This window comes from Bubalus kerabau, chromosome 14, assembly GCF_029407905.1.
Source record: "Bubalus kerabau isolate K-KA32 ecotype Philippines breed swamp buffalo chromosome 14, PCC_UOA_SB_1v2, whole genome shotgun sequence".
NCBI classification, from domain to species: Eukaryota; Metazoa; Chordata; class Mammalia; order Artiodactyla; family Bovidae; genus Bubalus; species Bubalus kerabau.
Window position 1 is genome coordinate 6,430,991 of NC_073637.1, and position 22,327 is coordinate 6,453,317.

The 22,327-nt window shown below is 46.6% G+C and overlaps 1 protein-coding gene and 1 non-coding gene across 2 annotated transcripts in view; both read left to right on the top strand.

The window, feature by feature from the left end:
• Window positions 1–22,327, top strand: part of COL22A1 (collagen type XXII alpha 1 chain) — a 223,280-nt gene that overhangs the window by 169,847 nt on the left and 31,106 nt on the right. The window contains exons 45-48 of the mRNA XM_055545712.1: window positions 5,737–5,850; window positions 6,209–6,262; window positions 19,951–20,004; window positions 21,960–22,013. Coding sequence (XP_055401687.1) covers window positions 5,737–5,850; window positions 6,209–6,262; window positions 19,951–20,004; window positions 21,960–22,013 — 276 coding nt within the window. The remainder of the gene's footprint in view (window positions 1–5,736; window positions 5,851–6,208; window positions 6,263–19,950; window positions 20,005–21,959; window positions 22,014–22,327) is intronic.
• LOC129627463 (U6 spliceosomal RNA) lies at window positions 6,729–6,835 on the top strand. Its single transcript, XR_008702611.1, has one exon. It is a non-coding gene; the product is annotated as a U6 spliceosomal RNA (small nuclear RNA).

Below are 22,327 nucleotides of genomic sequence, written 5' to 3' on the forward strand. Positions count from 1 at the left end.
TCCAGGGCGCAGGTGCCGAGCGGTGGAGTGAGCTGCTGGGCCCTTGGAGTCTGGATCTGAGCACAGATGGAGCTCATCATCAGAACCACAGCACTCTCTCCCCGGGGGGTGGGGGACGTGAGCTGAGAGAGCTCGGTTGAGATAGGGCGGAGAGTTGGCTGCCTGGGAGCTCGGCCAGGGACCTCGGGTCTTGAACGGAGAAGGGGGACAGGCAGGACAGAGCGGGGTAAGATCCATGTTTCTGGAAGAGCGGTCCTGTGGCCACACACGTGGGGGACCGTTTGCTGCCTCTGTTCTCAGCCTTGGTCTGAACTTTGGGTGGAACCTGGCCCTGCCTTTTGCGTGACCGCCCCTCCCTCCTCTCCTGTCTTCTAAAAACCACTTGGGAGGCATTTGAAAGCACCCGGTTCCTGCATGAGAGCAAGGGAGGAGAGCAAAAGGAAAAAGGAAACCTTCTCAGAAGCCTGGGACTTTTCATCTCTACACATTGAGATGCCTTGATGGAAAATGATACATTTTACTTAAAAATGAGGAGTGGAGCAATCTTTCTTGATTTTTACTGACGAGAGGGAGTTTTTTTTTTTTTTTTTTTTTTTTTTTACAACCAGGACATGGCAAGAAATCATTATCTATTGAAGTCCTATTTAGTACAGGCTTTTTAGTCTAGGTGATTTTTCTCTAATTCTGTCCCACTGGGAAGGCATTGGGTTCGCCTCGGTTCTTGTCCCCCACCTCCCCTTAAGGATTACAGCCTCAAAGTGCCCCAGTCTTTAAGGCAGAGATAACAGGAGTGACTGCTGTGAGCTTTACAGCCGCAGCATTGAAACAGACGTTTAGTCAAATTGATACTTCTGACCTGCCAAAGGGTGTAGCAGCCAGGAACTGCAGAGAGAACGTGAGCACCTACATTAAGGGCAGCACCTGAGACTCCCTGGCCTTCCAGAGCTGTGCTTTGCCTGGAAACTCTGTAGACGAGAGCCTGGCCCTCGTGGGTTTGCCCAGGTTTGCAGAGTCACTGTCCTGGCTCCCTAGTTGATAATCACCCACTGCCATCTTGATGTCGGTTAAAGCCTGATGGGGTGGCTGTCGGCGGGGAACCCTCTCTTGCTGAGAAGGCATCTTTCGTTACAGAAAATTTGCCTCCTTCTGGTCATTGGAAGACTGCCTGAGTAGAAACTTCGTATTCTAAGAGTTCCCATTTACTAAACTTCCATGATTGGATCTGTGCCCAAGAGGTCCTCCTCAAGGCCTCTCCGTTAGACGATTCCCAGGATAAATATTGTTTCACCCAGTCCCTGCCAACAACCCAGTTACTGTTTCATTCAGTTGCTCAGTCATGTCTGACTTTGTGACCCCATGGACTTGCAGCACGCCAGGCTTCCCTGTCCTTCACCATCTCCCAGAGTTTGCTCAAACGCATGTCCATTGAGTCAATGATTCCATCTCATCCTCTGTCATCCCCTTCTCTTCCTGCCTTCCATCTTTGCCAGCACCAGGGTTTTTTCCAATGAGTCGGCCCTTCACGTCAGGTGGACAAAGTTTTGGAGCTTCAGCCTCAGCATCAGTCCTTCTGATGAATATTCAGGGTTTATTTCCTTTAGGATTGACTGGTTTAATCTCCTTGCTGTCCAAGGAACTCTCAAGAGTCTTCTCCAGCACCACAGTTTGAAAGCATCAATTCTTTGGTGTGCAGCCTACTTTATAGTCCAAGTCTCACATCCATACATGACTACTGGAAAAAACATGGCTTTGATTAGGTGGACTTTGGGTACTATTACCTGCTGCCTTTTGCAGAGCAGGAGGTGGGCAGGGGTGGGCCAGACACTTGTTCAAGGTGACTGAGCTGGACGGTGGCAGAGCCAACACTCACTCCCAGTGTGACCAGCTCCAGTTCCTCATGCTCTTGACCCCTCTGCTACGTGACTTCATCTTTGCGTGTGTCCAAGCTTCCTGACAGCCACCTGATGCAGGACAGGCAGGTAGTGAGTTCCTTGGCTGTCAGCTCGAGGTTTGAGGTACAGGCTACACGCTTGGCGTGAACGTGTACTGAAGGTTCAGGAATCCAGTAGAAGTTCTTGTGAGATGATCTGGAGATGATTTCTGTGCCTGGCAAGAGACCGCAGCATCCCTCCAGGGTTATGCAGTTTTGAGCGCTTGCTTGGTCTGCTGTCCTGCATCAAATACAATGACACAGGGTTTGCTGAAAATGTCTCAGGAAATAGGAAGGGGATGGAGACAAAGGGGAGTCTGCATTTACACACTGGAGCTTGCAACATGCTAGATGCTTCACATGTATTAAAATTTGAACTCTCTCCCAAGGTAGGAGAAGGAGCCTTGTTAACAGATATGGAAGTGAACTCAAAGGAACTAAAGTGGCTTGCCTGAGATGACTCAGTTAAGTGGAAGAGTTGGGAGCAGAATTGATGATCAGGGTCATCTCTCTGATCTGCCAGTGGGGCAAAGGGAGGAAAATTACAGCTGAAACCACAGGGATGTACATGGCAGCTGAAACTCCTGTGTTCTCGCCATGTATTTCTCCCCAGAATCTGAGGTTCTCATTTCACAGATAGGGAGACTGAGGCTTGGAAAGGTGTAGCTGTGAACTCCAAGTGGGCAGAGGCTTCACTGTGGTATGGGCAAGCCTGTCCAGCTGGACACAGAACTCTGGCTGGTGATGGGGAGGGAGAAAATTCTACCTGTCTGTCCTCTTGAGTTCTGTGGTGGGACTAAACATTGACACAAGGCATTAACAGGAGCAGAATAAGTTTTAATTTGTGCACATGGAGGTCTCCTAGAAATGAGACCTAAAAAGTGGCCAAACAGGCAGCTTTCATACTTTGTAGATAAAGACATAAGACATTTGTGAGGAATTTACAGGGCAAAGAAACATAGGCTTTGGGTGCTTCATTAGTGAAGACTTTAAGCAGAGCTTAGGTTCAGGGTAGTAAATTAAAACTGAAGATTTATACAGGCTTCAGTTTATACCCTGAAGTCCCGGTTTCTGGGGATAAAGGTGTCCTCCCACGTCCAACTTCAGGGAGGGCCCCTTTCATGTGAGAGGTTTATTTCCTGTATTTTGGTTTATTTCCTGTTTTAGAGAAGACAGAAGTATCAATGTCTGTCTTACACTGACCATTTCTTAAGTACCTTTAATTCGCAGTAGTTAATATGCCACTGAGATGTGTTTGGGGGCAGCCCGCCTGGATCCCAGTGCTAGCATCCACATGACTGAGGTGTCCCAGGTCCAGGGGCTGGGGTCCCACGGGCACAGGGGCAAAGGGAGGCTTGGTGGGAGAGCGGGTCAGGGGCTGGTCTTGCCCTGTGCACACTGGATTCCAGGACCAGGTCCCTATGTTAAGTCCAGCCCCCTCTCTAGCAAGTCTGGGGGCTGCCCTGGCCATCAGGAAACAATGCTCACAGGAAGTGTGACTAAGACACGCTCAGGCTGACTTATCCACGCCAGAAATCGACAAGAAATGAGAAAACAGTGAGATCTTGTCTTAGATGCGATGGCTTTCTGCTGTGGATCCCACTGTACCCTCCAAGTCCAAAAATTCTTAGTGTCTGGACGTCCTTCTGCAATCAGCCTAGCTCTGCTTCCATGCATCCTGTGTCTGGGGTTGCCCTATTTCACAGATATATCCTATTTTAAGCAACTATAGAGATGGTTTAGGAATAGAAGAGTTTCTCCCTAGTCTGCCACCCTTCCAAACAGCAGCAACTGAAGACAGTGTCCTTCGGCTCACCTCATTTGCCATTTCTTCACATACCCAACATTTCGTTCCCCTCAACATTTCAACCAGCTTCTGAAACCACCCATTAAAGGGAGATGGCACTAGGTGTGTGAAGGTCAATTGGTGGTGGTTGATTGGGTCGGCTGGGCCCCTCACGGAGCTCATGCTCTGTGGAAGATTATTTGCTATAAATCGGACATGCAGAGATAAAGCAACTCTACTTCTGTTCTCGAAGAGCTCACACATTTTTTTTTTTTTTTTTTGTGCTTGGTGGGGACGGCATGGAGCTATAAAGAGACCACTCTATAGTGAGACAGGTGCTTCTGTAGCAAGAGGTTCTCAGGGGCAGAAGCATACCCCCAGTGTGAAGCAATCAGGAGGGCTTCTTGGAGTAGGACACCTCTAAAGAAACATCAAAGATTGAGTAGGCGAGAGCACCTGAAAGGAAGGTGGACTGCTCAGAGGTGCTTTTTGTTGATGAAAGCCCGTCCATCCTGAATTAGAGATCAAGATGAGTGCCAGGCCACCTGAGACATCACCCGCTGTGAATGTGAGCAAGTTTTGGCCCGTCTCTCCAGTGGAGCAGCTCAAGGCCTGAGTTAGCGCATTTGCTTGGGTCAGTTGGTGCCATGGATCCGTGAGCTCTTCAAGACAGCTGTTTACTGTGGTCTCGAAGCAGAAGAGCGCAGCGCCCAACAGTGAGGGAGCTGCTGGCTGAGTACGTGAATTCATAACAAAGCCGAAGGCTCTGGAAATGATCTGGCACTGTTCCGAGAGCCATCCTTGTTTTACTTTATTTAAACTTTATCACAAGGAGGGAATCGGGGAGGAAGACAGGATTAGAGTGAAGGCTTGGAAGGAGCGCCATGGTAAAGAATCCGCCTGCAATGCAAGAGATGCAGGAGGTGTGGGTTGGATCCCTGGGTCAGGAAGGTCCCCTGGAGGGAGACATGGTAACCCACTTCAGTATGCTTGCCTGGGAAATTCCATGGACAGAGGAGCCCATCTACAGTCGATGGGATCACAAAGACTCGGACATGACTGAGCACGACGACAGCACAAGGAAGGAGCAGTCCAAGACGCTGGGGTGTGAGTTGGACCAGAGTGTGGTCAGGCCAGTGAATTTCATTTGGGGTTTACTGTGCTCCAAACTGTAAGACCTGGGGATGACACAGACAAGCTCGAGAATTGGTTCCCTGGGCTTTAAATTCATTCCAGGGACAGAACTCACCTACCTCAGAGCCAAGGAGCAAAGCTCCATTCCAGAGAGCCTTGATTAAATACCTACTTTGGACTGAGAAGGGTTTCCCTTGTGGCTCAGCTGCTAAAGAATCCGCGTGCAATGCAGGAGACCTGGGTTTGATCCCTGGGTTGTGAAGATACTCCACTCCAGTGTTCTGCCATGGAGAATTCCAGGGACTGTATACTGCTTGGGGTTGCAATGAGTTGGACACGACTGAGTGAGTTTCACTTGGACTAAGAAGAATGCCAGGCGATACTTGGTGTGTGTTACAGTGAGCAAGACCTCGGGGAGGCGGGTTGCCTCTTATGTTCTTTATTTTGCTTCTTTGTTCAGAAACCACTTGGGTAAACTTGTGAGACAGAGAATTCAACCTCCAGCATTGTTTTGTCTCTGGCTTTAGGGACAAAGCATGCTGTTTCTTACAGTACTAAATGCTTGCTTTAAATCTGTACTGTGAATATTTTTAGACGTTCACAGACATCAGTACATGTGCTTTTGACATCTTGGTCTTGGGCTACATTTCAGCCATTGGCCAGAAGTAGGGAGACGTGCGGTAATAATACAGATATATCAATGCTGAAACCTAGCTTAAGAACGAGAGAGAAAAACATGAAGTTTGACACAGGCTGTGGGTAATGACTCCATCTACCCGTTTGCTTTTTCATCATTTGCTGGCTTCCTCCTGTCTGGAGGGGTTGGAGCTATGGGTCACCTTTTGTTTTACAAGTAACTGTATTATCATGTTACTCTTTCTCTCAGGACGTGTGCAATGACTGTCCCCCGGGCCCCCCAGGCCTCCCTGGTCTTCCAGGTTTTAAAGGGGACAAAGGTCTCCCAGGAAAGCCAGGGAGAGAAGGCACAGAAGGGAAAAAGGTAGGAACAAAAGAGGAGATTTCGTTATTATCATTGGGACGAAGTGAATCATCTTGGAGACGCCAGCACTGCCTCTCTGGTACCCGCTGGGAGCCGAGGATCCTTGGGGTCACCTTGGGGACTGGTTCCTGCACCATTTACCACTTTGGGGGTGGGTTATACCCTTGAATGCACAGCCACACACCTTATCACCGCCTGCCTTTGCTCAGACACTGAGGGGCAGGTGGGGACCTGGGAATCCCATGGGAAATGAGTGAATGATATGGAAGTGGACATCTTGCTGACGATGCCGTATGTCAGGTCCAGACACTTATTCCTGCTGTTTTTTCTTTTTTTCTCCCCGTTCTTCCTGCTGCAGGGGGATGCTGGGCCCAGAGGCCTCCCAGGGCCCCCAGGAATAGCTGGACCACAGGTCAGTGAACCGTCATAAAACTCAGGTGTATCTGTTCTCATCTCACTGGTTAGCCTAAGTTTGAGGAAGAGTGATGCCCAGTGTAACGAGATCATGGTTTTAAAATCAGAAAACCCACATTCAAGGTCTCTCTTTTGCACCAGCTGTCTCAGTGACCTTGGAAATGGGCACTTGAACTTGTTGAGTCTCAGATTGCTCATCTAAAAATACCTGAGTGGTTGGAAGTACAGATGAGCTACTGGATAGGAATGTGTAGTGATGGTTATGACGTGAACTTTGGGGCCAGATAACTCTGAATTCTAGTTGAGTCATTGTTGCTGTGTGACCTTAGGCAAAATCTTTGACCTCTCTGGGCCTCAATTTCTCCAACCACTAATAATGTGAATAAAAACAACTGCAGAGAGAAGTGAGGGTTGAACATATCGTACAGATAAAGAACTTAGCACTCGATAAAAGGATTATTAGGGTGCTTGCTTCGGCAGCACATACACTAATATTGGAATGATACAGAGAAGATTAGCCTGGCCCCTGCGTAAGGATGAGGTGCAAGGTCGTGAAGCATTCCGTATTTTTAGATGTATGGAAAGAGTAACATGGAAACTTACATTACCATATGTAAAATAGATAGCCGACAGGAATTTGCTGTATGGCTTGGGAAACTCAACCAGGGGCTCTGTATCAACCTAGAGGGGTGGGATGGGGAGGGAGATGGGAGGGAGGTTCAAAAGTGGGGGGATATATGTATACTGGTGGCTGATTCATGTCGAAGTTTGACAGAAAACAGGAAAATTCTGCAAAGGAATTATCCTTCATTAAAAAATAATTTTAAAAAAGAGTGTTATTAGGAAAGTGCTATAGAAACGCAGTGGGCATCTTTCACTGTGCTGTGAATGACGAGACACCTGTCTGGAACAGGCAGCATGGCTCTGTAGGTTCACGGAGCTCGGAGGCTGGCATGGGAGGGGGGAGCTGGGCGCGCAGCTGCAGAACAGGCAGGCATCGGGGCTGCGGCTCTCAGGCCCTCGGTGAGGACAGTGTTCAGCACTCGGGGAGAGAGTGTGCAGGCTGGGAGAGTGTGTAGGCAGGGAGCGGACATCCACGCTGCCTTTGCCCCCCCGCCTTGTCACCTCTGTGCTGCTGTGACCTCTGCACATTGCTGTGTCCCTAACGTGTGTTCAGGGACACGCGTGTCACTATGTCACTGTGTTTCTCTGGGACTCGGTATGGCTCCTCTGATGGGGGTTGCGGCTTGAAATCGTCAGTGGGGGAGAGACCACAGGAGCAAGACCCTTGGGGTGGGAATACGGTCTCGGCAACGACCCTGGGCTGGCTTTTTGCCTCCCGACCCTTCCCGTTCCTCCTGGCGAACAAGGGGCTGTGAGGGCAGAGACCCTCCAGGCCTCTGGCCCTGACGACTGCTCAAGGATGCTCCCACCTGCGCCTGGCGCGTTATAAGCCCTCTGTCAGTGCCTGGGCCAAGACTGAGGTGAGGACCTGGGCGGAAGGTGTAACCACGCTAAATGAAACTCTAATGCAGTATTGTGAAGTGTTTAAAATGAATGAAGTAGATCCATGAGGAACAAAATACCGAAATGTTAAGTCAAGATGAGGCCCAGCCTACACGAGACCCTCGTTTTCCTTCTACACAGCTCAATCGTGTCCCCTTGTCTCATGGTAATTTCTGCCCCTGCAGAGCCCTGTGTTTATTTCCATTTTCATATTTTGTTCATCTTGTATTATTTTGCATTAATTTTTTATTAGAAAAGAAAAATATTTTTAATCACTTAAAAATTTACCACTTAAAACATATAGTACGATTTTCTCTTAACTTAAATACAGATACATTCAGAAGTTCTCAAGTAGGAAGGGATATAGATTTATACTGAATAGGTGATGAAATTCTTCATTTTGCATTAATTTTGACTTTTAAAAATATGTCATTGACATATTCTTTATCTCCGATCTGAGGTTTATGGGGCCCCTGGGTGAGTGCTCACTTGCCTCACCCTAGGCACAGCCCTGAAAGATGGGGTTGGAGCCATTATATTTGCTATTAAAAGGTAAGGAGGCAAACAAAAATGCTGAGGTGTGACACCAACTGGGAGCCTGTGGGGTCTCAGGATGGAAAACAGCCAGGTGTCCCAGGCCCCGGCCGGCAGGTTAAGACAACTCCTGTTTGTTGTGCAGAGATTTTGAAGTTGTATAGGGTTTTGACAAAACCAAGACTCCTGCTTCGGGAACTGAAGACATCACGTCTCAGTGTAGATAGAACTGGAGGTTCTGCCCTGGGGAAGTGTTAGGCTAAGAGACACCAGCACAGCTGAGCATCCTCTGTGCTATTATCCTGAGGATTCCCCTTCTTTTCTGGGGTCGTAAGTGGTGGCTAAACTCCTTGCTTGAAGGATTCTGCAGGTGGGTCGTTTCAGCTGATCCTCAGTATACGACCTCTGCTGTCAGCTTGCCAGCTTCTGGGTGCTGCCTCTGCCACATGATAACCTTTATTCAGAGAAAGGAAAGCAGATCAATTAAACAGATAAGGCGTTCCCTCCACTAAGGAGGAATTGTTTTCTCAATCAGCCCAACCACTGCTGAAGTGCTGGTGTCTTGGGACAATGACTCTGCCTTTGTTCTTTTATAATTCCCTTCAAGGGAGGGTTTGTTCTTTTCAGAGTCGGAGAAAGTCAAAGAAAGCTTCCATCCAGGAAAAGAACAGAAATCAGTGCTGCTTCTGAAAGACAGGGTGTTTTGTTTCTCTACTTGGGAGTCTGTGGTGGCCTTGTTCTCAGGGTCACCCTGCACAGTGAGATCTCAGGGAGCTGCAGGAGGCGTTATACCCAGTGTATTAAGGACCAAAGACCAGTTTACCTGCTTTATAATGTCATCTCCTATGATGGTGAGCACCATCCTTGGAGGTAGAGATAGTGTTCTACTTTACATATTAGAAAACTAAGGTTTAGCAAGGTTAAATGCCAATATTACAAAACTACTACAAAACTAGTAGGTCAGAGTGAGTCCCTGAAGTCCAGGTCCCAGACCCCACTAGTAAGTATGCCGTCACACCTCCAGGAGGGGCTTCCCTGCTGGCTCAGCAGTAAAGAATCCATCTGCAAAGCAGGAGATGCAGGTTTGATTCCCTGGGTTGGGAAGATCCCCTGGAAAAGGGCATGGCAACCCACTCCAGTATTCTCGTCTGGAATATCCCATGGGTAGAGGAGGAGCCTGGCGGGCTGCAGTCTACAGGGTCCCAAGAGTTGGACACAACTTAGTGACTGAACCCAGTAATGCTATCACCAACACCAGCACCAGGGAAAGCGCCTGAGGAGACTCAACGCTTCTATCTATTGATTCACTGCCCCTGGTACTGACTCTTAATAGCTTTCCCTTTCTCACCAGCTGTGGCTGGGAAGATGAATTGCACTTGTTCAGTCACCCAGTCATGTCCAACTCTTTGCAACTTAATGGACTGCAGCATGTCAGGCCTCCCTGTCCCTCACCATATCCTTGAGCTTGCCCAAGATCAGTGATACCATCCAGCCATCTTATCCTCTAACCTGCTCTTCTCCTTCTTCCCTCAGTCTTTCCCAGGATCAGGGACTTTTCCAATGAGTCAGCTGTTTGCATCCGGTGACCAAAATACTGGAGCACCAGCATAGGTCTTTCCAATGAGTATTCAGCATTGATTTCCTTTAATATTGACTGGTTTATCTTGCCTGGGGACCCACAGGCTTGCCTTGGTTTTTGGCTCCAAACTCAAGCCTGTCTCTGTGCTCTTCGTTCAACCCATACCTCGCTCTAGAAAACAGAACAGAGGGCTGTTTCATTTCCTTTCTGTTGAACTCGGCTTATCAAACAGGATCTCTGTCAGACTTGCGGACCCAGAATGGAGTATTTGTGGGCATTGTTAGTGTCCTTTTATAACCAGAGACTCTAGGTATTCAGTGGTCACAGGCTTCATCAGGAAGGTTTGATTGTTTGTGACTGTGATCCAACATCTGGGGACTCAGGCTTCCCAAGACTTTTCCTGCTTATTGGCAGCTGCCATCTTTGGATCTGGGGTCTGGGGAGGTAAATGACACCGTCAGCTCCAGAGCTTCATTCTGGAGCTTTCAGACTGGGTAAGATACTGACTACTGCGGGCAGGAATCCCTCAGAAGAAATGGAGAGGCCATCATGGTCAACAAAAGAGTCCCAAATGCAGTACTTGGATGCAATCTCAAAAATGACAGAATGATCTCTGTTCGTTTCCAAGGCAAACCATTCAATATCACAGTAATCCAAGTCTATGCCCCAACCAGTAATGCTGAAGAAGCTGAAGTTGAACGGTTCTATGAAGACCTACAAGACCTTTTAGAACTAACACCCCAAAAAGATGTCCTTTTCATTATAGGGGACTGGAATGCGAAAGTAGGAAGTCAAGAAACACCTGGAGTAGCAGGCAAATTTGGCCTTGGAATACGGAATGAAGCAGGGCAAAGACTAATAGAGTTTTGCCAAGAAAATGCACTGGTCATAACAAACACCGTCTTCAACAACACAAGAGAAGACTCTATACATGGACATCACCAGATGGTCAACACTGAAATCAGATTGATTATATTCTTTGCAGCCAAAGATGGAGAAACTCTATACAGTCAGGAAAATCAAGACTGGGAGCTGACTGTGGCTCAGACCATGAACTCCTTATTCCCAAATTCAGACTTAACTTGAAGAAAGTAGGGAAAACCACTAGACCATTCAGGTATGACCTAAATCAAATCCCTTATGATTATACAGTAGAAGTGAGAAATAGATTTAAGGGCCTAGATCTGATGGATAGAGTGCCTGATGAGCTATGGAATGAGGTTCATGACATTGTGCAGGAGACAGGGATCAAGACCATCCCCATGGAAAAGAAATGCAAAAAAGCAAAATGGCTGTCTGGGGAGGCCTTACAAATAGCTGTGAAAAGAAGAAAATTGAAAAGCAAAGGAGAAAAGGAAAGATATAAGCATCTGAATGCAGAGTTCCAAAGAATAGCAAGGAGAGATAAGGAAGCCTTCAGCCATCAATGCAAAGAAATAGAGTAAAACAGCAGAATGGGAAAGACTAGAGATCTCTTCAAGAAAATTAGAGATACCAAGGGAACATTTCATGCAAAGATGGGCTCGATAAAGAACAGAAATGGTATGGACCTAACAGAAGCAGAAGATATTAAGAAGAGATGGCAAGAATACACAGAAGAACTGTACAAAAAAGATCTTCACAACCCAGATAATCACGATGGTGTGATCGCTGACCTAGAGCCAGACATCCTGGAATGTGAAGTCAAGTGGGCCTTAGAAAGCATCACTACGAACAAAGCTAGTGGAGGTGCTGAAATTCCAGTTGAGCTATTCCAAATCCTGAAAGATGATGCTGTGAAAGTGCTGCACTCAATATGCCAGCAAATTTGGAAAACTCAGCAGTGGCCACAGGACTGGAAAAGGTCAGTTTGCATTCCAATCCCAAAGAAAGGCAATGCCAAAGAATGCTCAAACTACCGCACAATTGCACTCATCTCACACGCTAGTAAAGTAATGCTCGAAATTCTCCAAGCCAGGCTTCAGCAATATGTGAACCATGAACTTCCAGATGTTCAAGCTGGTTTTAGAAAAGGTAGAGGAACCAGAGATCAAATTGCCAACATCCACTGGATCATGGATAAAGCAAGAGAGTTCCAGAAAAACATCTATTTCTGCTTTATTGACTATGCCAAAGCCTTTGACTGTGTGGATCACAATAAACTGTGGAAAATTCTGAAAGAGATGGGAATACCAGACCACCTGATCTGCCACTTGAGAAATTTGTATGCAGGTCAGGAAGCAACAGTTAGAACTGGACATGGAACAACAGACTGGTTCCAAATAGGAAAAGGAGTATGTCAAGGCTGTATATTGTCACCCTGTTTATTTAACTTATATGCAGAGTACATCATGAGAAATGCTGGACTGGAAGAAACACAAGCTGGAATCAAGATTGCTGGGAGAAATATCAATAACCTCAGATATGCAGATGACACCACCCTTATGGCAGAAAGTGAAGAGGAACTCAAAAGCCTCTTGATGAAAGTGAAAGCAGAGAGTGAAAAAGTTGGCTTAAAGCTCAACATTCAGAAAACGAAGATCATGGCATCTGGTCCCACCACTTCATGGGAAATAGATGGGGAAACAGTGGAAACAGTGTCAGACTTTATTTTTGGGGGCTCCAAAATCACTGCAGATGGTGACTGCAGCCATGAAATTAAAAGACGCTTACTCCTTGGAAGGAAACTTATGACCAACCTAGGTAGCATGTTCAAAAGCAGAGACATTACTTTGCCAACAAAGGTTAGTCTAGTCAAGGCTATGGTTTTTCCTGTGGTCATGTATGGATGTGAGAATTGGACTGTGAAGAAGGCTGAGTGCCGAAGAATTGATGCTTTTGAACTGTGGTGTTGGAGAAGACTCTTGAGAGTCCCTTGGACTGCAAGGAGATCCAACCAGTCCATTGTGAAGGAGATCAGCCCTGGGATTTCTTTGGAAGGAATGATGCTGAAGCTGAAACTCCAGTACTTTGGCCACCTCATGCGAAGAGCTGACTCATTGGAAAAGACTCTGATGCTGTGAGGGATTGGGGGCAGGAGGAGAAGGGGACGACAGAGGATGAGATGGCTGGATGGCATCACTGACTCGATGGATGTGAGTCTGGATGAACTCCGGGAGTTGGTGATGGACAGGGAGGCCTGGCGTGCTGCGATTCATGGGGTCGCAAAGAGTCGGACACGACTGAGCGACTGAACTGAAGGAGAGGAAGCTGAAAACAGTGGCTCCCAGTACGATCAGTATCCATGCAGAGGAAGAAGAAGCGAGATTGTCATCAGACCATGACTTTCTAATGAGGCAGATTTAAAAGCCCCTTTGAGTTTGGAAATGCTGATTATTCTATCCTTCATGAAAAACATGGTTTTCTTCTTGTCCACATGTCCACACATCATGTAATGGGAACTGCAGGCACTGGGAATGGTAGGTGAGTAGAAGACCTCATTGGAGGTTCTGGACAATTCTGGGAGGCGGAGATAAAACCTCTTTTGCTGTTATTAGAACTGCCAGAAAAGGCCCTGGAATCCCATTCTTTCCAGAAAACAACCCAGAGCCATTTAGTCCATGCTCTCCTCAGGAGAAGTCTCTATTCATCCACGGCTGCCTCAGTCCTGAGAGATTCCCACCAGGCATGCCCTTAAACAGCTCCCTTCCAAGTCAGGAGGAATAGTGTTAGGTTGGATATGGGCCATGTCTTCTAAGGCCTGATGTGTTGGAGAAGAAAGATCTAGAAGGTGATGACTCTAAGCAAAATCAGACTGGGGCCAAGGCCATCGAGAGCAGTGAGTGGTCAGTGGTTCCCCAGCCTGGTTCTGCCTCTGATTAGCTGAGTGAATTGCACTGACTGATTATAAGAGTTGGGGAACTGGGGCTTTTCTGAAGCTGGGGGTCCCACATCTGTAAAAGAAGGACTGCATGGTTCATCTCACAGAGAGGACATGAGGATTAAACAAGGAAACATTTACAAAGCACCAGGCATGGTGCCCAGCACATAGGTAGGAAGTGCTGGATGCATGTGACTATGGATGGTCCTCCCTACCGTTCCTTCTTCTGAGTTAATAACAACTATGACAGATTGCCAGGAGGAGAGTTAAATGATTTTAAGGAAAATAATGGCCCAGGGCAGAGGTCACCTGTGAAGGCTACCTGGAGGAGGAGGTAGGATTTTTTTTAACATTTATTTATTTATTCAGGTCTCAGTTGCAGCACTAGGCTCTCGCTGTGTCGTGTGGGACCTTTCGTTGCGGCATACGGACTCAGAGTTGTGGCATGCAGCCTCCGTGGTTGTGGCAGTCTGACTTAGTTGCCCCTCGGCATGTGGGATCTTAGTTCCCCAGCCAGGGATCGAACCCGATTCCCCTGCGTTGCAAGGTGGATTCTTAACCACTGAACCACCAGGGAAGTCCCAAGAAGTAGGATTTTACTTGCATTGACAGGCATTCTTGGGGAAAGGTTTTCTAAGCAGAGAAACAGCACACAAATTTTCAGGGACAAAATTTCTGAGAATAGCAGAGGCTCACTAACTTCAGAACATTTAGGCCGTGCTCTCAAAAATTTGTAAAATCCCAGAGAGAATTATCTGCTTGATGGATTCACAAAAGCTAACATCCTTAGAGCAGCCTCTGCTGTGAATATAACCTCTAAATAATTGTTGTATTATGTACTTAGTACATGTTGGCATGGGGGAAATATATTTAAAAACCAAACAGAATCTTCTCCCAAACCAGAAGGTAGAACTTAAATAATTATTTTTTTTGCACAAGCATTAAACCAGAATATTATAGGTACCACAGGCAATTCTGCCAAGAGCTTGTAAAGACCAAGAAAGCTCACCTTTTCTGTGGTCGAGCAGCTATGACTGATGACGCATGTGTCCTCAGGGTGAATAGTAATCAGTCCTCACGTGAAAGGACCACGTAGCGCTGTTTGTCACATTCATCCTAATTCACCTGGTAATTGGACTAATCGTCTGCTTTAGTGAATTAGCTTCAAACAAAATCAAAACAAACTGCTCACATCTTTTTGCCTAGAGGTAGTTCTGCAGCTTGGAAAAAAGGACCCAGAAGTTAGGCTCCTAGTTTCCTACAGCATCTGGCTGATGGGGTTTTATTTCCCTTGTTGATTGCATTTCAAAGAGATGTTCCCAGATGCTCAAGAAATATTTTGCTGGGTCCTTTTTGCTGTTGTTTAGTCGCTAAATTGTTTCTGACTCTTCCATGACCTCAGGGACTATAGCCCACCAGACTCCTCTGTCCATGGGACTTCCCAGGCGAGAATAGTGAAGTAGGTTACGATTTCCTTCTCCAGGGGATCTTCCTAACCCAGGAATCAAACCCATGTCTCCTGCACTGGCAGGCAGATTCTTTACCACTGCACCACCTAGGAAGGCCGTTCCTCGGTCCTGCTGCTGCTGCTGCTGCTGCCAAGTCGCTTCAGTCATGTCTGACTCTGTGAGACCCCATAGACGGCAGCCCACCAGGCTCCCCTGTCCCTGGGATTCTCCAGGCAAGAACACTGGAGTGGGTTGCCATTTCCTTCTCCAATGCATAAAAGTAAAAAGTGAAAGTGAAGTCACTCAGTTGTGTCTGACTCTGAGTGATTCCATGGACCACAGCCTACCAGGCTCCTCTGCCCATAGGATTTTCCAGGCAAGAGTACTGGAGTGGGGTGCCATTGCCTTCTCCGATTCCTGGGTCCTAGAACCAGCAAAAGGCTTGCTGACCTTTGAAAAGGACTGATATCCATTTCCAAGAGACAGAGAAAGAACTCACAGTGTCACGTTTTCTAAAGGCAGTGCTCTGATATAAGGGCTTGTGGTGCGAGTTTCTTCTGTCCGTTTCAACAGGAAAAACGAAGCCCTTTCATTGCATCCTCAGTAAACATCTACTGCAGAAAGCCAAGTTTGCAGAGTAGCAAACTAGTAATGTTCCTGGACGCAGAATGCAGGACGGTGGCTTGTTTCTTGGTTTGTTTTGTTTCCAATCTGTTTTTTCTTGATGGCTTTATTCTTGGTGTGTTGAAAGGTTCTGAGAACATGGTTAGCATAATCAGTCAGGCTTCCAGACTAAATATCTAGTGCTCTTGACATTATGAAACCAGCGGGACAAAGCATCGTGACCTAAAAACATAACCAGGAAATTAACTTGATCAGGAGGAGAAAGTTTGGACACAGATCTGGATTCAGTTCAGTTCAGTCGCTCAATCGTGTCCGACTCTGCGACCCCATGAATCACAGCACGCCAGGCCTCCCTGTCCATCACCAACTCCCGGAGTTCATCCAGACTCAAGTCCATCGAGTCAGTGATGCCATCCAGCCATCTCATCCTCTGTCGTCCCCTTCTCCTCCTGCCCCCAATCCCTCCCAGCATCAGAGTCTTTTCCAATGAGTCAACTCTTCGCATGAGGTGGCCAAAGTACTGGAGTTTCAGCTTCAGCATCATTCCTTCCAAAGAAATCCCAGGGCCGATCTCCTTCAGAATGGACTGGTTGGATCTCCTTGCAGTCCAAGGGACTCTCAAGAGTCTTCTCCAACACCACAGTTCAAAAGCATCAATTCTTCGGCACTCAGCCTTCTTCACAGTCCAACTCTCACATCCATACATGACCACAGGAAAAACCATAGCCTTGACTAGACTAACCTTTGTTGGCAAAGTAATGTCTCTGCTTTTGAACATGCTACCTAGGTTGGTCATAAGTTTCCTTCCAAGGAGTAAGCGTCTTTTAATTTCATGGCTGCAGTCACCATCTGCAGTGATTTTGGAGCCCCCCAAAATAAAGTCTGACACTGTTTCTACTGTTTCCCCATCTATTTCCCTTGAAGTGGTGGGACCAGATGCCATGATCTTCGTTTTCTGAATGTTGAGCTTTAAGCCAACTTTTTCACTCTCCGCTTTCACTTTCATCAAGAGGCTTTTTAGTTCCTCTTTACTTTCTGCCATAAGGGTGGTGTCATCTGCATATCTGAGGTTATTGATATTTCTCCTGGCAATCTTGATTCCAGCTTGTGTTTCTTCCAGTCCAGCGTTTCTCATGATGTACTCTGCATATAAGTTAAATAAACAGGGTGACAATATACAGCCTTGACGTACTCCTTTTCCTATTTGGAACCAGTCTGTTGTTCCATGTCCAGTTCTAACTGTTGCTTCCTGACCTGCACATAGATTTCTCAAAAGGCAGATCAGGTGGTCTGGTATTCCCATCTCTTTCAGAATTTTCCACAGTTTATTGTGATCCACACAGTCAAAGGCTTTGGCATAGTCAATAAAGCAGAAATAGATGTTTTTCTGGAACTCTCTTGCTTTTTCCATGATCCAGTGGATGTTGGCAATTTGATCTCTGGTTCCTCTACCTTTTCTAAAACCAGCTTGAACATCTGGAAGTTCACGGTTCACATATTGCTGAAGCCTGGCTTGGAGAATTTTGAGCATTACTTTACTAGCGTGTGAGATGAGTGCAATTGTGTAGTAGTTTGAGCATTCTTTGGCATTGCCTTTCTTTGGGATTGGAATGCAAACTGACCTTTTCCAGTCCTGTGGCCACTGCTGAGTTTTCCAAATTTGCTGGCATATTGAGTGCAGCACTTTCACAGCATCATCTTTCAGGATTTGAAAGAGCTCAACTGGAATTCCATCACCTCCACTAGGTGACAAATACTATGATTATTTTTTTTTTTCAGCTGTGTGGCCTCAGGTGAATGGCTTGACCTCTCTGGTCTTCAGGACTCTTATCTTTATGCTCTGATAAAAGCCCCCTACCTCACTGAGTAGTTTTCCTGGCTGAGTGAGAGAATTTGGATACATCGAATGCTGTTTTGCATTAGGTCAGGATATAAACAAAGAAATACATGAAGTGGGACCTCATGTGGATTCTGGCAGAGTGCCCAGCTGAGCAGGGGCTCTGTAAATGTCAGCGCTCTTCTTTGGAAGGAAGTGAGTCAGGCTTGGGGGGTGGCTGTGTGTGCTTTGATCCCCAGCTGCAGTGGAGAAGGAGACAAGGACAACCGTGGAGATCCTTGAGCCGCTGACATTTTAGTTGTTGGGGGGTGAGGGTTGAAGCCACTCTAAGCCCAGACTGAGGATGGGAATTGAAAGGAAACCATTTACTTTTAAGGCAGTCATCCTTAATGTCGGAGAAGCAGTGTGCTAGTCTGTCACTTCTTTTCATTGAGATTACGAAGTGGCCTGCAGGCAGTGTGCTGGTTTTAACGATCTTAAAAGAATAGACGTAATTGCATGCAGAAATGTTGCAACAAATGCTCTTCCCCTCGGAACCTATTTTTTTTCCTGTACACAAAAGCATTTGGCACTTTACAGACGCTGGAGCAGCTAACCCTCCCAATATACCACAGAGAGGAGGCTAGGGTGTTATGGGGTAATTATTGTCATCGACGAACTGCTGGTGTGGTACAGTGTCTGGATGGAAAGAGGGCTGGGCATGATGTTTCAGTGAGAGAATTGTAGGGTTTGGGAGTCTGGAAGGACCCTCAGAGATAGGCCTGCCACCCACCACCTCTGCTCCTTCATCTACTGAATGAACAAACAGGGCAAAGAAGGAACACGACCTTTCAAAGATGCAAAGGTAAGGGAAGACAGGCCTGGAACCACAGCCAAGACTGATTAATTGCCAACAGCTTTTAATGCATTATAGGAGAAGGCAATGGCACCCTACTCTAGTACTCTTGCCTGGAAAATCCCATGGGCGGAGGAGCCTGGTAGGCTGCAGTCCATGGGGTCGTGAAGAGTCGGACATGACTGAGTGACTTCCCTTTCACTTTTCACTTTCATGCATTGGAGAAGGAAATGGCAACCCACTCCAGTGTTGTTGCCTGGAGAGTCCCAGGGATGGGGGAGCCTGGTGGGCTGCCGTCTATGGGGTCACACAGAGTCGGACACGACTGAAGTGACTTAGCAGTAGCAGCTTCCTTAATGGAGAAGGCGATGGCACCCCACTCCAGTACTCTTGCCTGGAAAATCCCATGGACGGAGGAGCCTGGTGGGCTGCAGTCCATGGGGTCTCGAAGAGTCGGACACGACTGCGACTTCACTTTCACTTTAATGCATAATGCATTCTTTCAAAGGAACTACAGTGTTTTTGTTTAATAACATTTTACTGGAATACACTTGTTAACCCGCTAAGCCTAAGTAGGTGACAGTTAAGAGAGATCGGAACCTTTGAATGGTACTTTCAGGATTAGTTTGTAAGACTATATTTTTGGTAGGTTGTATGCTGTGTCTTGACCAGATAATGAAGACGACGGTGATGTGAAGGAGGACGGGGATAGAGGTGCTAGTCGTGAGTGATGTAGGGATGGTGCTGATGATGTCGGCAATGAAGATGACGATGGTGTAGCTGATGAAGAGGATGAGGATGAGAGCGGTGCTGGTACTGATCATGGTGAGGGAGGAGGAGGAAGAAAAAGATGGTAGTCACGTGCTGGGCAAAATGATGACAGTAACGGTGGTGGTGGTGATGCTGGTGGTGATGGTTGATAAGAGGAGGAGAAGGATAGTGGTTGTCATGGTGATGCCGCAGTGACAGCTGGTGACAGTGGCCTTGGTGACAATGACTTTGGCGATGGGACAGTGAGACTGGTGAGACCACTGAAGCCGTCACTGGTCCAGGCACTTTATGGATTTTAAGCCATTTCTTCCTCACAGCAACCCCACGACAAAGAGTCTACTGTTATCATTCCCCTTTTTTAAGTAGGAAGCCGAAGAGTTGAAACACCTTGACCAGTGACACACAGTTAGTAAATGACAAAATCAGGATTCCAACACAGAATAGTAAAAATAATTATAAGCTCTTAACTATATTTTGAGCTCCATGCTAAGTATTTCCCATGTATTATTTGATTTCGTTCTCCCGGCATTTCAGGAGGTGGGCAATCATTATTCTCTTCATTTTGTCGATTAAAAATGCCCCACAACTTGGGCTTTAAATGACCTGCTCAAGGTCATGTAGCTATTTGGGCCCCCAGCACAAACCTGATAAGAAACTGATGAAGAATGAGTGAATGAATGCAACACGAAAGTTTTCTTTCACAAAGGAGCTCTGGCAAGATTTTCTGTAATTTTCTTTTTTTTTTCTCCTAAGGGAAATAAAGGAGAACATGGTGCAGATGGTGAGATTGGACAGAAAGGTGACCAGGTAAGAGCTTATTTTATAATAAACTGTTCACCCTGAAGAAGCAGCACTGTGTTTTCCTAAGTAATTTTCACTCCACCATTTCGGAAGTCTTTTCTTGTCTCTTCATTGTCTTTGGTGGGATTTTTTTTTTTTTAAATCAGGATTTCATAGTTTCCACCTTGGTTCATTGTCACACTGCCCTTTCCCAATCATCTGAGGAGCCTACCTTTTTCCTTTTATTTTTTAATATATATTTTAAAATTTTGTGCTCACTTACCTTTAGTGCTTCTCGCTCACTGAAATGGTAGTCATTCTCTGCCAAATGCACAATGCTGCGTTCTTTCCTCCTGCCCACCCTCTGCTTCTGCCATATGACTCTCCCCTGTGAGAGCCTATCCATCCCTGCTGGACCACTTCTCCAAACGCCTTGTAAAATGGTCCCCATGACGATGTGGTGCTCTTCCTGCGGGTCTGAGCACTGTCTCCCATCATCGCCCAGCCAGAGCTACAGCAGCCTTTCTGCATTTAAACCGACCGCTCAGCTTGTGCTTTGCTTCCGCCACCCTTTCCCCCCTTTCCTTCTCCTGTCCTCTCTCCACGTGCCCCTACCTTTCCTACTAAGTCTTCCATCCATCTCTTCACGGTAAACCCGCTTCACACCAGGCCCCGCCCCAGGCTCTGAGGTTCAGGTTGAGCGGTGGGCAAATCCCTGACCCACAGACCCTCAGCGACAGGTGAGGCTCGGGGGCAGAGACCCAAGGGGCGGGGAGATGAGTGCTGCATTCAAGGTCTGGATGACATACTGGGCAAAAATGTCTGTCCTGAAAAACAAACCGTGTTTGCATTACTCTCAATAGTTTTCAACAGCAGTGCTCTCTAGACCGAACGTTGCAGCTTGCGTTTTCCTATGGAAAGAGGTGAAGGCGGAGGGCAGGGAAGCGTTTCTTTCATGGCGGTTGGCTTGGTTTGATAACTTTGCTGTACTGCATGAACGCTGAGCTGCTATACTTTGTGCCATAACTGGTTTAGCTCATTCTGTAATACACATAGACTCCCTTCTACACAGGGACATGACTCTCTTTCTTAAAATAATTGTAATGTTCTCAGAGATGCTGTAATTTAGTTAACTGAGCGATTTCCATTGTGAGTATAAATTGTGTGTATGCATTTACCTGCTTTTAAGTTTTTCTTACGGGATACTTCAAACACATCAAAATAAGAGTGTAGAGACTTCCCTGGTGGCCAACTGGCTGTTAGTCCATGCTTCCAACGTGGGGACCTGGGTTCCATCCCTGGTTGGGGAGCTGGACCCCACACGCCACAGCTGAGGGTCCCGAGTGCCATAACTGAGACACAGAGCAGCCAAGGAAATAAATACATATTTTTTAAAAACGTGCTTAGTCTCTCAGTCATCTCTGACTTTTTGTGACCCTGTGGACTACAAGTAGCCTGCCAGGCTCCTCTGTCCTTGGGATTTTTTCAGGTGAGAATATTGGAGTGGGTTGCCATTGCTTCCTCCAGGGGATCTTCCCTGGCCCAGGGGTGAAACCTGCATCTCCTGTGTCTCCTGTATTGCAGGCAGATTCTTTTTCAGGTGGATTCTTTTCTCACTGAGCCATTGGGGAAACCTCATTAAGAAAATAAGAGAGTATAATATAAAGCACCCCTTGGACTTCTCACCTGGTCACAGCATCTTCCAGCTCTATAGCCACTCTTGTTTTCATCTGCATACTTCTTCCTCGTATTATTTTGAAGCAAATCCAGTTCCAGGGTAGATTGCTAGACACTCCCTTGGCCACCTTTTGATATAAATATAATTATGTAGATTTATGTATACACACACAAACACACATGTATATCGAGAATTGTTATCTGAGTTAGGAGATGGCTTCTGTCTAGTTATCTGAAATCTGTAGTTGCACAAAGTAAAAAGCCTTTGGGGAATCATTTAAAATAATGGTCTTGTGTTTTCCTAGGGTCATCCCGGAGTTCCTGGTTTCATGGGCCCCCCAGGGGACCCCGGACCACCAGTAAGTAATTATTTGGAATGCCTTCCTCTTCTGGCCTTGCCATTGGTATGCACTGCGGTGGCCACATTTGTGAACAACCTTTAGGGAATTGATTGGGTTGCTGTCATTTAGTTTCATGAAAATCTGGTTGTTTCAAAATGTATAATTTCATGTAGGAAATTTCTTTACACTGTATTTGCCTGTGTTGCTGGATTTGGTGACATCCGACGATCAGCAAAAAGAAAAACTGATCAAGATAGCAATAGTGTAGATCATGGGAAAAGGCGTTGGCCTGAAGGGAGAAGGGACGTTGGAGAGGCAACCACTGCCATAAA